Below are 13,808 nucleotides of genomic sequence, written 5' to 3' on the forward strand. Positions count from 1 at the left end.
CACCAGTCATTAAGACATGTGAATCCCTTGACTCCTTCAAAAACGCTCTCAAAGGGCACCTACGGATGGCTGCAATTCGAAACTGGCCCCCGTAAAATCTGAAACCCCCCCACCCCTCCCCCCTTTTCCCCCTCACTGTCTTCGTCTCCCTTTTTGCTTCCTTTATGATGAATTCCTGTTCTGTTCTCTAACTATATAGAAGTTTCTATTTGTACGTCAATAAATGTTTTGATGAATGGAACATGGTGGACCCTCTTGTAAACAAGTGTAATGCTTAATTGGGTCGTCCACTCACAGTTAACAGTCTTTGTATTGAGTTTGTGCTTGAAATGTACTGTAATTCCGCAAACTGTAAATATTTCAATCAATCAATCAAACAGCCCCCGCCCCCCCCCCCCCCCCCCCCCCCCCCCCCCCCATCCAAACGTCCTTCTCCTCACCTTGCAGTTGATCATGTCAGCGATGCGAGCCTGAGCATTCTGGCCAGCCTTATGTCTGACCAGCACATACGCAACCTTGACCTCGGGGCAGGACCTCAGCAGCTTCTCCAGCAACACCTGGAGTGAACGGAGGGAGGGTTGGAGGGAAGGTGATCAGTGTTGGTAGAAAGGGAGTCTACCAACGCGCCTCAAGCCTGAAACGGCTGATCCGGTGCTTCACAGGTGCAGGGACATCAAAGTTGCATAAGGAGAAGAGACTGGAGCAGCACGGACATTTAGAGCCTTTTATTTAGGTGCTGAGTATACAAAACGACTAACGTTTCGACCTTGCGGTCTTCATCAGAGTCATCAGTGTTGGCTTTCAGATAGGGCTGCAACAGGTAGCCTAATCGAACAAATATGAATTCGTTCATTTAATAAAATACAGAACGTAGGCATTCCCGCATAACTTCCGGGTATAATGATGATGCCACGCGCATACGCAAGTTTGAAGTGGGTTGGTCCCATACAGTATATTATGCACATGAATATGGGCAAATGGGCATAGCGATCAGATGTGTGGCTCTGGACAACCGGATCTCCATATACAGTATGTCACAGTGACATGCCTATCTATGGGCATATCAGGTGTGTTTATGGTTATGTCCTAGTCAGAGTTTTTATAGAAAGGATCATCAATTAATAATTGATCTCAAGTCATAGTATTAGTATAGTATTATAGTATTGTATAGTATAGTATTGTTTATTTCAGTTTTTTGTGCAGTCTGTGTTTTTATTTCTTTACTGCACAGTTGCCCCCCTTTGCCAACTTGTAGATTTATGTACTGTTCTTTATGAACTTTTAATCTTTTTAAACCAATGACCTCTTCCTTCAGGAAAGGATTCCATATAAGCCTTCTGGCTTCTTCCTTTCCTTTCCTTTCCTTGCATTGTATTTTTTGTTTCTTTGATATGTTATTGTCTATTTTTTGTACTACATGCTAAATAAATAAACCTAAACCTCAACCTAGGCAAAGAAATCCAAAATAGTGAAAACACAAGGAGAAATTAACGTAATCCTGTGTCTTTCGATTAATCAAAAAGGTAATCAATAGAATAATCACTAATAAATAATAGACAGTTGCAGCCCTACTTTCAAATGGTAAATAAATGGTGCATTTATATATTGCTGTTATCCAAAGCGCTTTACATAGATTGGGTGATGTGCATTACATTCACCCATTCACACACCGATGGCAGAGGAAACCATGCAAGGCACCAACCAACCTGCACATCGGCAGCAATTAGGGGTTCAGAGTGTTGCTCAAGGACAATTCGACACTAACTCTGGGGGAGCCTGGGATCGAACTGGGAACCTTACGGTTCCCATCTGGTCACTCTCCACCCATGAGCCACTGCCGCCCATACATTCAAATCAGAACTAAACCAGTGGGACTTGGCCTGATACAAACCAGACTCTTCAACGAGTTTGGAAAGTTAGGCCGATGATGGCGAGGTCTTGGGATCATGTGACACCCAGAATAAATGTTTAGAAAACCATTTTACATTCCCCTCACATTCTGACAAGATTGTTGTAAAACAGCAGGTGGCGGCAGGTGCCGGGGTCTGTGTGCAGAGTAAACTCCTCAGTGTTCGAGTGCTCCAATTAAACCATATCTTTCATTGTGTGCAACCTGATCAATGCTAGCCTGGAAACCAGACAAATCTGGTGATGATAAATTAATTAGTGATATTAGTCTGGCCATGCCAGGCTAGACCAATTCTAGATTCATATAGTCAGATACTCAAAACTTTGACAGCGACTGCATTGCTTGTATACCAAATCAGATGTTTCTGCATTATTTCCAGTCACATTCGTCTCCTGGCCTTATTGTGTGATAAATCATGTACTATTGAGCGTTTGCTCATACCTTTTGACCATAATACTGTACCGTACCTTGCCCATGAAGCCTGTTGCTCCCGTGATCAGCACAGCCTTTCCCGCATAGTATTCTGGGATGTTCACCATGGCGACGACGGTTCTAACCTAATGGACGAAATCCCTCTTCAACGCCACACCACCTGCAGAGAAACACAGACGAGAGTGAGGATTTAAAATGCGACAGAACACTTTTAAATCGAGCGCAATGAAGAGGACATTTTTGTGTTAACCCATTCTGAACGGGCACCCATTTTGGTGTCGGCATCATGTTATGCTTTAAGCTATTGAAAAATAGCAGATCTACAAGCTCATATCGCGCCACCGAGTGGCGCGATACGAGCTTGTAGGTCTGCTATTTTTTGAAAAATCGAAGAACGACTGACATTTTTAGAATCTGATCTCAGGTCAGAATGGGTTATTCAGACCAGTGTGTGTCCAGTGGAAAACCTCGTATGAATCTGATCTCAGGTCAGAATGGGTTAATGAAGTCTACGACCTAGAGAAATCAAGAATGCAGACTATAACATTGGAGTTGCATTGCAACATTAGGGACTTTAAGCAACGACTGTTGTCAGGACAGCTCCTCTAGGCGGAAGTACGGGACCCATGGTGACGCGTCTATGCAGCATGTGTCAAACACCACGTCGCGCGTCAGCTAACTTGCCGATATTGCTTAATTCTTACATGCGCTGGACATGATCAGCAGTGGAAAGAGGAAGGTGCTGGAGCAATCTGTGTTATTCTTTTTTTTTTTTTTAAAGATATTTTTTTGCGGCTTACGCCTTTTATTGATTTTTGAAGGGACAGACAGTAGGCTGACAGGAAACGGGAGAGAGATGGGGGGATGACATGCAGTAAAGGCCGTGTCGGGTCCGGGAGTCGAACCCGCGGCACACTGCGACTGGATTACCAGTCCGGTGCCCAGACCGTTACGCTACGGCCTGGGCCAATCTGTGTTATTCTAAAACCGTTTTAATAAACATGGTTAATATGACATTATGGTATAGTGTTATTTCTTCATTCAGAGCATGCCAACACATCACACAGCATAAGAGAGGTGATGGAGCAATCGGTGTAAATGTATGACAGCTATCATTTCAATAAACATGGTTATGACACGGCGTTGTAGACACTACGTGTAAGTGTAGGTTCTCACGTAGTAGAAAGGGCTGCGACGGCAAGCAGGCTTATGTATCGAGCACTGATCCATTTCCGGTTGCCGTAGCAGACTGCCGTAGCCGTCGTTGCTTAACCCATTTTAGGCGGGAACCCATTTTGGTGTTAGCATCATGTCGAGCTTTAGCTATTGAAAAATAGAAGATCTACAAGCTCATAAATCGAAGAGCAACTGACATAGAAGACATTTTTTAGAATCTGATCTCAGGTCAGAATGAAAACTGTCAGGATGTACAGTAGAAGACATTTTTAGAATCTGATCTCAGGTCAGAATGGGTTAAAGTCGCTAATATGTTAGGTGCTTGCTAAAGGCCTAATACATTCGTTTCAATTTGAATTGAATGTTGGATTAATATTGCGTGTCTCAACCAAAAAAGAAAAAAATATATATAGCATACACACACACACACACACACACTTGACTCGACAGTCAACCAGGAATACAGGTATATTTAGAAATACAAATGTCAAATTTGTCTGAATGCAGCCTTATCTTTTAGGCGTTGGCTAAAATTCTTATCTAGTAGCTGGCTTAAGGTGTTTGAGTTAGAGCCACTTAAGCTGATATGTGTGCTGCTATCAGCACACATATCAGATAAGTGGTACAATCATCAACTGAAATACTTTGATCTCTCCTACCAATAAAATCATTTTGTCCAATATTTATTCCAAACCAGTAGTCACTAAAGGCCCAAGGGACGACATTACGCAGGTGTCCGGTACCTGCTGTTGGGGGACAGAGTGGACTGAGTGTTTGTGACTATGTGGCTTCCGCGTGCGGTTAGGTTATGGACAGGGTTAGTAATGCGCCACGGAATAGTGGGCTTCGGAATGCCGGGGTGTAACCCTGCCGTTGTCCTGTAGCCTTGGCCTGATAGTCAAGGAGCTTCAACACTGCTGCAGCAGAACACAGATGTAAAATATGCATACGTAACTTGAACTTCTGTAAGCATGGTTAGGACTGTTAAGGAAAAACAGGATTACTTCTGCACTATTACACAGTACACTATGTTGTAGGCTAGTGAATGCACTGATCCGTCTCTGCCCGGGAGGTTTGGGAGGTTTACTGCATTGATGGAGAACTGCTGCAGTGTTCAGGCTAGAATGAATGCTTGCAATCACAAATTCCAAAATGCCCTGTGTTCTCCCGCAGTCAAATAAATCGTACTGTAATTAATTTACAACAATAAACCTTCTAGAGAGACAATTTTTACATCACCACAGCTGCAGACCAATAAATCCAGAAAACCAAGCTACTTAGCTAGGCCATATTGATCAAACAAATCAAACTGGAATCATGTTCATGACAACTTCATGGATTAAAGCAACATAAAATATCACAAATGAAAGAATGTGTTTCCTAAACAATTAACACAATTACAGTATGTAGAAAGTATGTTTTAGTGATATTGTTCCATGCTATTCTACATACTATAAAAAAGAACCAGGCTTACACTGTGTAGTTACTTGAAAGCCCCCAAAAAATCTGATAGGATCATACTGTGATTACAGTATGTTGTTCCCAAGCCAGAGGCGTCCCCTGGGATTTAGGAATACTGCCAAAGTCTGCCAGTGCTCAAGTGTTTCAGTTAAACCGGTTATTCAGCTTTACATGCAGGCAGACCAGCATGTTAACAGCACTGTTCAACTTCAAGTTCGAATACAAGTCTCTATTCAACCTATTCAGAACACACCAAGTGCCCCACACAGTACATTTGGGCCAAAGTGAATTTAGTTCCAAACATGGGCAGTTTTGAGTTTGTACAGAAGAAAAATAATGATACTGTAGTAGATTCCCCTTCTCCTTGAATTAGAGGGCTAGGCAATTTAGGTCTATGAATTCTCCAACACATATAGTACTGACAACATCAACTTAATTATTATAATAATAAAGTGGCAATATAGAGACAATACAGAGAAACAAAGGTAATGACAGTCAACACAGAGGACAAAACCATTGCCACTGCAGACGGGGTGCTTGAGCGAGTCGAGGACTTCAAGTACCTCGGGCCCTGGACTACCTCGACTGAACCGGATGTGAAGGTTCGGAGAGCACAAGTTGGAAAGCCTTGCACGGGACATTGAGGAGAGTGTGAAAATCAGATATGGGAGAAGACCTTAATTAAGAGGCGGCTGTTCATAGCTACTGTGGAGTCAGTACTGCTGTATGGGGCCGAGTCATGGACCCTTACAATACAAATTCCCAACCATCATGGTAGTCACCTTAATCAGCTAAAACTGGAGTACCCGGTATGCATACACTCCAGACCAGTGATAAGAAACTCACCGATAACCCCCTGCAGCACTGTATTTACTAACCACCGTCAGTGTCAGCTCGTTCACCCTGGCTCGCTCCGGAGGGAGGCGGGGCACTCCTAAACCACCGTTTAGGTGAGGTACTATGAGCGCCTAGTATCAAAACCATTTCAGGTTTATTGTTTATTGAATGGATCCCCATTAGCTGACGCCGTGGCGACAGCTAATCTTCCTGGGGTCCATGTAAAATACATACAAAAAAATACATACGGTAATTACAAATACATTCAACGAAGTTAAATACATAATTACAATTTATTCTATAAAAATAAATGCAACATAATGAGAATAACATTATGGTCATGTGGTCAGCTGTAGCAAATGTTCCTTTAAAGCATATCTGAAAGATAATCTATGTTGTGTTATGTTAATGTGAGGTGGTAACATGTTCCAAAATGATATTGATCGATACATAACCGTTTGTTTAATGTGTAAACGTGAAAGCGTTCCCACCGAAAAGGCGAGTAACTTATCACCTAAAACTGAAGTGTGCGTGAGTTTCATGTTCATATATTTAATATATAATTATTGGGTAAAATAAAGAAAATACATTTAACAACTTCCCAGTGCACATTTATTTTAATGCCATTGCCAATGTTTTTCTTACATTTTATGCAGTAGCATTAAAGCAAATAGTTAACAGTGTCCCAAGAAAAGATATTATGTAAACTACATTGTACCATAATTATAACCATTTACCTCATTTGGATATTTTAGCCAATGAATCTCTGAATACAATGAACCACAATAAGTTCACTATAAATTAATCTAGAACCACTATTACAAGCTCACACTCTCAATGGCCTTCACCATCTTCATCATCCGTTTTCCTCATTCCCTTTAGCCACCTCATCTTTTCCTTCATCTTTGTGTGTCGTTGTTGTGAGTGTGTCGTGCGTTGCAGCAGAGGTCCTCACCTCCTTCACACTTGTGAAGGAGGTGCATTTAGAGTATTTGGCTGCAGGCCTTCAATGCGCTTCAGCTGGTGATGTCAAGCAAATTAACTGGCGCCGCTGCCTGGGCGGAACCAGCCGGGCATGCATGACAGGCCCTCCTTCAGCAAGTTCCCACCTGAATTTTGTGACGCATCTGGCCCATGCATGTGGCTCCTTCTGATCTGCAGCCTTGGCTTCCGCAACATCCAGATCCAGAGGCAAGCAAGCATTATGTGAAATATCAAGTTTATATCAGTTGGAACTGGAAGGTGTCCCCCTTTTTACACAACGGCATTCCAAAGCCTGCGTTCCGACACGCTACACGCTATACTAACACTGACCCTAACCAAGCCACGTAGTGGGAATGCCACTCTGTTCCCCTTCCGGGTATCCTTTAGGTCACTGTGAGTGGCATCAGGTACAGTACCCGAGCACTGTACCGAGACCTGGCATGATGGCACTTTCTTGATAGTACTTTCGGCGCAGATGCCTCGCCATTTCCAAAAGCGGTAGGAGAGACCGGGTCAGATTCCCAGGAAACCCTCCCTGACATTTGTCACCCAATGCCGAATGATGGTGGCATTTACTGTATCATGTCCAGGATGATGTGCCATCCCATCTCTCCATCTGCACCAGTACAGGAAAAGGACAAATACATCAGCCCCTGGCTGCAATTAGGATAGATAGATCTGAGTGGTCAGCTCAGAGCTCACCACCGAAAATCCAGACTATGAATAGGCCTTTAGAGTGGCAAATGTACAGTAGCAGCAGGTGATTATTTATTTATTTTATACTATGTTCAAATTGAACCCAAAGAATACTGACACCTACAAAGTAACATTGAAAATACATCATGTGATCACCATTCCAAGTTAACTAGAAAAAACATTAGATAGTCAGTGGATATTAATAAAATCTGGGAATACATTTCTTACCAATAATTGTCTTCACCAATGTGTTTGTAAGGGTGTCTACTAACATATCCCACATTGGTTTCTATTCAACCACCCTAGGGGAATATTTGACATCAACAACCAATTCGGCCATAGCCACTGACCTCATCACATCTGTGATGACGGCTAAGGCCGTTTTTAGCCCAAGGAGTGTTTTTCGTGCAAAACTACTAGGCCGTGTTGGGACCCATGAAAAAGTGCTTAGAAAATGAGTTTCGTTCCCATGTCATGGGAACTACTCATTCAATGCATTTTGTCATAGATAATACCCTTCTGGACTTTGGGTTAAAAGTTCTACTCATAATATCCTGCAGTATTTTGTCACAAGCCAGAAATGTATAAACAGTGTATAACCAAAAAACGAAAATCTTGTGCTGCTGTTTTTGCTTGTAAAATGTGTTTTTGGCAACACAAAATCTTTCTCAAATGTCAAATGCATATACTTAACATCTGAAACAAGTACTGGTGCCTTTAGTTTACTCATATGTGAATTTAGATCATGAAATGTAGCATATTTGTTAAATAATATGCTTCAACTTAAGTGTTTTCCACACAGTACAATAAAACCTACACAGTAAATTGTGCCAAAAGCTTATGTTTCATACATAGAAAATGTCTCAACCTACTGTGTAATGAAAGGTAGAAAAGAAAATCAGGGCACCTTGGACCAAAATGGCAGAAAATCTATCCAAATGTTACCACGCCCCCTAAATTGGACTAAAAATGAAAGTACTAGAGGTCAGAATGATTACAACATAAGTGTATGAAACATGTATTTATTTACAAGTACCGCAAGTGTGTCACAGCATCTGTCATTTGTACATCCACCCCCCCCCCCTGCCAAGGAAATATATGAAAATACAGCATACAAATGCATCACAATAAAACCTTCTGTTGGCTGTGTAAGTTAATAATTCTTGAACAAAACAAGTAGTAGGCCTACATGGCAACATGTTGGGTTACTCATCCCTATCACTTTCATCAGAGTCATCATCCCATGTACCTCTTTCTTCTGTTTCCTTTGACACATTTTCACTAGGGCTGACCCAAAAAAAATCGATTAATCGACGTTCAATCGATACGCATGGGAATCGATTTTTAAATTTTGAATCGAATAGTCATTAAAAAAAAAGCGGACGCTTTTGGTCCGCGAGACGGCCCCATTTGGTCCGCGAGCCATGCTCGCGCCTCGCAGCACCGCAACGCCTCCTACCCTCTCCCCCTCACTACTCGTGGTAACAACAAGGAAGTCAACACACACACACAGCAGCCTGCACTAATGCCGCCACAAAATAAATCTAAAGTGTGGTTGCATTTTAGAATATGCAAGGAGAACAAAGAACAAGTGGTGTACAGTGTCAACTATGTGACGAAAAATCTGCGGCGAATTTCACGCATGGGACGGGGGAAAAAGCCCCTGACCTCCTGGGCTCCAGGCGCGCTAATTTGAGCCGCGGTCATCCACACTTTTCTACCCCAAGAAAGAGCCTCGTCGGAAGGGTCTGAGAGTGGCGTAGACCGCGGCGCAAATTAGCGCGCCTGGAGCTCCAGGACTGGTGTTTTTTTTTGGTGTTTTCACATCTGAGTTTCAATCGGAAGAGAAGCTTTGATTATAGGCTATATATAATTTTTTTGAGAGGTAATGCCTGCGTCAGGCAGTTGACTTGTTACGGTCGGATGTTTTATTAAGCCTAATTATTTGTTCATCACTGCTTTCATGAAGGCTGCAACAGTTGTTGCTTCAATGCTTATCGTTTTAAATAAATGAGACCAATCCAAGCATGCCTTTCTCTCCGCTATTGTTTAAGGTGTGCGCCTCGCATCGTGCACCTCGCACCGCACCCCCGCCCCCCCCCCCGTTGGGTTTCGAAGCGCCGAAGATCGAAACAAATTTATATCGAAGCGTCGATCAACAAAAACGTAATCGAAGGTCAGCCCTAATTTTCACAGTCCTGGAAGGGACATAAATCAGTGCAAGACAGTTTTGCAGACATACATGAACATCTTTCAGTCTCACATTTGCTTCTCTTTTTTCACATTATGTCCTGTTTCAGACATCAGCCTCAAAACAAACTCATCCGGGACGGGGCTGCCAAATCATTGTGAGATTATTTTTTTACATTAACCACTGGAACAATAGCATCCCTATTCTGGAGGGAACATTTGCAGAAAATAGCAGATCTACAAGCTCACAACATTGTTGGTGTAGAGCAGGGGTAGGCAGCTTTAACCACGGGTGCCAAGGGTGACCACTGGCACACACTGGCAATGCCAGTGTCTCACTCTAATGCCAGTCTGGCATTAGAGTGAGAGAGGATTAGCCTGCATGTCTGTAACTGAGTTTACAAATGGAACCAATGGACCCCATTGGACGCCAAATGGACCCTTCTTAGGCCTTAAGCCTACAGGTCTGTGAGAGTGGAACCAAATGGACCTTACAGGTCTGTAACTCTGAGAGATGGAACCAAATGGACCCTTACAGCCTGAGTGTACAAATGGACACATGCAGGTCTGTAACTCTGACACTATGGGTCCATTTGGTTCCATTCGTACACTCTCAGAGTAAGTCCATTTGTGCAATAACAATCAAAAGTTATGTGGGTCCTTGAAAAACAAAAACAAAAAAAAGTTTGATATTAAACCACTGTAGTGGTTATCAGTGGACTCTTAATGTGTCATATAAATCAGTGTCATACGATATTCTTAGGAAAACCATGGAGACTTAACATTCAGTAACTGCAGGGTGTGTTGATCAATAAGAACATTAACATCAAGTCTTTCCACGGACTCACGTAACATGTTGATGAGTAATTACTCCTGACCAGATCTCTTTCAGGGGAACGGACTATCTCCACTAATCCACTTCTTGGTCCACAAGAAGAGAACTCCGTTAGGTTCGTTTAAAACGGGACATTGTGTGAAAAGGCCCTTTTACATTGAACGTATGGTTTTACAAAAAAAGCAACATACCTGACACAAAGTGAAAGTGGCACCCGCAAATCCATGGATTCCAGTAGCCCTGAAACATGACTACATCGGCGAAGTGATCGCGAAGCGATCCATTTACTACTTTTTTCTTTACATTTCGGCAGTCTGTAAAAGGATAGCTCCGAGTTCTTCTTTAATCTGTTTGTACAGTCAATCGCACAACGGCTCTTTCCCATTTTCCCAGTTTAGAGTGAATGAAAACAGCGTCGCAACAGTGAGTTGCTAGGTTGCTATGGACAACAAAAAGTTCTTCCGCATACGATGACGTCATGTGCATACTCAAGGGAATAAAGCGGCTACGCGATTGGTCCACGTGACCAAAACCACACCACTCCCCTTGCACATATTATTACGCCTTGTAAGAAATAGTCCCGTCTTCGATCACGGATTATAAAACAACTGCAGGAGGGCACGAGTAGAACGATTTGAACGGAACTGAACGAATTCAGAATCATAAAAAACCCTAGTTTGACATGTCACATGCTATTTAAAGCATAATGAAATTTAGAAAATGTTGCCTTATATTAGTTGTTGTATTGTATATATATTGATGATACCCCAACTTTCAGCAGCTGGTTGAATAGAAACAAATGTGGGATATGTTAGTAGACACCTTTACAAACACATTGGTGAAGAAAGTTCTTGGTAAGAAATGTATTCCCAGATTTGACATTATTCTGATAATATTCCCTGACTAATAGCCATTTCCACATTTTTGACATGCCATTTACTCAAAATTACTCTACAGTCAACATGCAACTCTTAGAAACCAAACTCACTCAATTTCATCTGCTAAGCCTAGAGGATATTTTAATCATAGAATGTCATAAGAAACAACATTACTGTGCCCATTTACCATTAGTCGTAGTTTCTGTAACAAGGAATTGTTTTACGGGGCACCTGCGCAACATTGCCCCATCGAGGGCTAGCATGGATTGCGATGGACCCCACCTGGAAAGAGTTAACAAGGGAGGCCAAAAACAACCTGGCGGAGAACTGTGACCTCAGAACTGAAGATGGCAAATCTGACATGGGGCGAGGCACAACATGCTGCACAGGATAGGACGTAAGTAAGGAAGTAAGTAATATAGTCCATAGTGGTTTCCATAGCTGAATTTACTCAAGGTATGCAGTCAGCTGGTCTGTCTCAAACAGGAACCATATTATGCAGTGTGATATGCATACAATAATAACTGCCAGTGTCTGCCTGTATGTGGAAAAAGAAAAGTTTCTCACTTCACAAAAGGAAGGTTGCAAACAGAACAGAGCAAAGGCCTAAAAAATATCTGAAAAACATGTTTATATAAATTTATATATCGTTAGTATTGCCCATCTTGGCATCTTACCATCTTGGAGACATTATAAACTATTGTGGTTGTGGCATTGTTCCAGTGATACCTACCTACATTATATATAGCTCTGAAAAGGATGATGCACCTGTTTGCACTTTTCAGGCATCCATTCTCATTCAAGACTTAAGTGAATTCTAAAAATAGTTTCTGGAGCTTTTTCCAACTGAACTAGGGCAGTTTATTTATGTGCAATATAGAAGTGGGACAGAGTGAAAAAAGTCACTCAGTAGTGACAAATTATTCGGCAACACTAGTTGATGGAAGACTACACAAACTTTCATTAAAACAAGGAGTTTTCAGATATCTGCGGTTTATTCACTGAAGCGAGTACCAGGCTGGCATTCGACCATTCATCTGAGCTGTCCCTGAAAGCTGATCCACAGCCAAGGAGGGTAAAAAACCCTTTATATATGCATGGTAACAAATGGAGGTTAACCGCAGTCTGCACCACACACATTCAAATCAATGGAAAGGGCACTTGCACTCGTGCTGTCCGTTAAAAGGTTTGTTTCTAATGTAATGGATGAGACTTTTTTTGATCTGGCATAAATGCCCTCAGAGGAACCATTCGGATCAAGAACAAAGAACTTAAATACTGGCAAACGGACTGCATTGATACTTAAATGTTTAGGCTCCTAATGTGTAGGGAATTATCCTAATTTAGACATATACCTATTCAGGTGTATTTAATCACAACAGATCATTCTGTATCTGGCACTTAAAAAAAAATATATATATACACAGGAAACTATTTGAGGCAATGGCATAAAAACTACCACGACATGTAAAGATTGTAGATAAGATGATTTGTAGATTGTCAATTTGTCAAATTTGATGCCAATCAGACCTTCCCATTTTCAAAGCATAACATTTAAAAAAGCAACAATACTTTTTTTCCCACAAATCATTAGGACTCTATACCTTATTTGCTCAAAACCTGTGCTGTGCCACCAACAGGATGAGAACAATCTATAAACCCATCTGTCTTGAGAGAGATGAGGAGGACGGATGTTTCTCAATCTCGAAAGATTTAAACTGTCGACACAAGACAAACTATGACTCACCCCGGGCCATGCATTCAGTAAGCACTGTATGGAGCAACGTTAGAGAGCACATCTGTCTCACTTCTCTAACAGTTCGAGCCGAGGTGGTACAGACAGCCTCGGACAACACAGAGCTCGGACAACAGCTCGGCCAGTAGGAATGCAAAGGATCCCGTGATAGTCATTACACACAGATGTTGTTCTGCTTCTGCATCGTTAGTTACCAGTTACCACAACAGCCATCATGACCGTTACTTTCTGTTCGTTTGCAGAGCACACGTAAAACTCGTATCAATACACTTCGCCACAAAAGTTAGGCTTCACTAAAAGCAAGTATATATGAAACGCGACAGTGATTTATACTTTGTGCTAGTTGCGACCCGGAGTGTCACTGTTAGTGTCAGCAACATGTGAGCTTGCATGTCTGCTATATTCGGTACCAGCCACGGAGCGCAACCATCAGACTTAAAGTTATATGTCACAATCATCATGGTAGGAACTAGGAAATAAGACCATTCATCACAACAACAGGTGAATTTTAGCTCGCACAGAACAGATAATAATTATGCTACGAATGGTTGAAGCACGGATCGGAGCTGCATTCCCATTCGTGCGTACCTCGTTTTGACGCGACCCCATCATCAAGCAGTGTGAACCAAAATTTGCAGTCGCTTCCTCGGTGGC

At 42.1% G+C, this 13,808-nt stretch overlaps 1 protein-coding gene across 1 annotated transcript in view; it reads right to left on the minus strand.

The window, feature by feature from the left end:
- The window catches only part of far1 (fatty acyl CoA reductase 1), a 37,194-nt gene that overhangs the window by 22,835 nt on the left and 551 nt on the right, over window positions 1–13,808 (minus strand). Inside the window, exons 2-3 of the mRNA XM_083763584.1 lie at window positions 2,377–2,501; window positions 441–557 (exon numbers count right to left, since the gene is read on the minus strand). Coding sequence (XP_083619710.1) covers window positions 441–557; window positions 2,377–2,448 — 189 coding nt within the window. The 5' untranslated portion in view covers window positions 2,449–2,501. The remainder of the gene's footprint in view (window positions 1–440; window positions 558–2,376; window positions 2,502–13,808) is intronic.

This window comes from Protomyctophum parallelum, assembly GCF_964188405.1.
Source record: "Protomyctophum parallelum genome assembly, chromosome: 4".
NCBI classification, from domain to species: domain Eukaryota; kingdom Metazoa; phylum Chordata; class Actinopteri; order Myctophiformes; family Myctophidae; genus Protomyctophum; species Protomyctophum parallelum.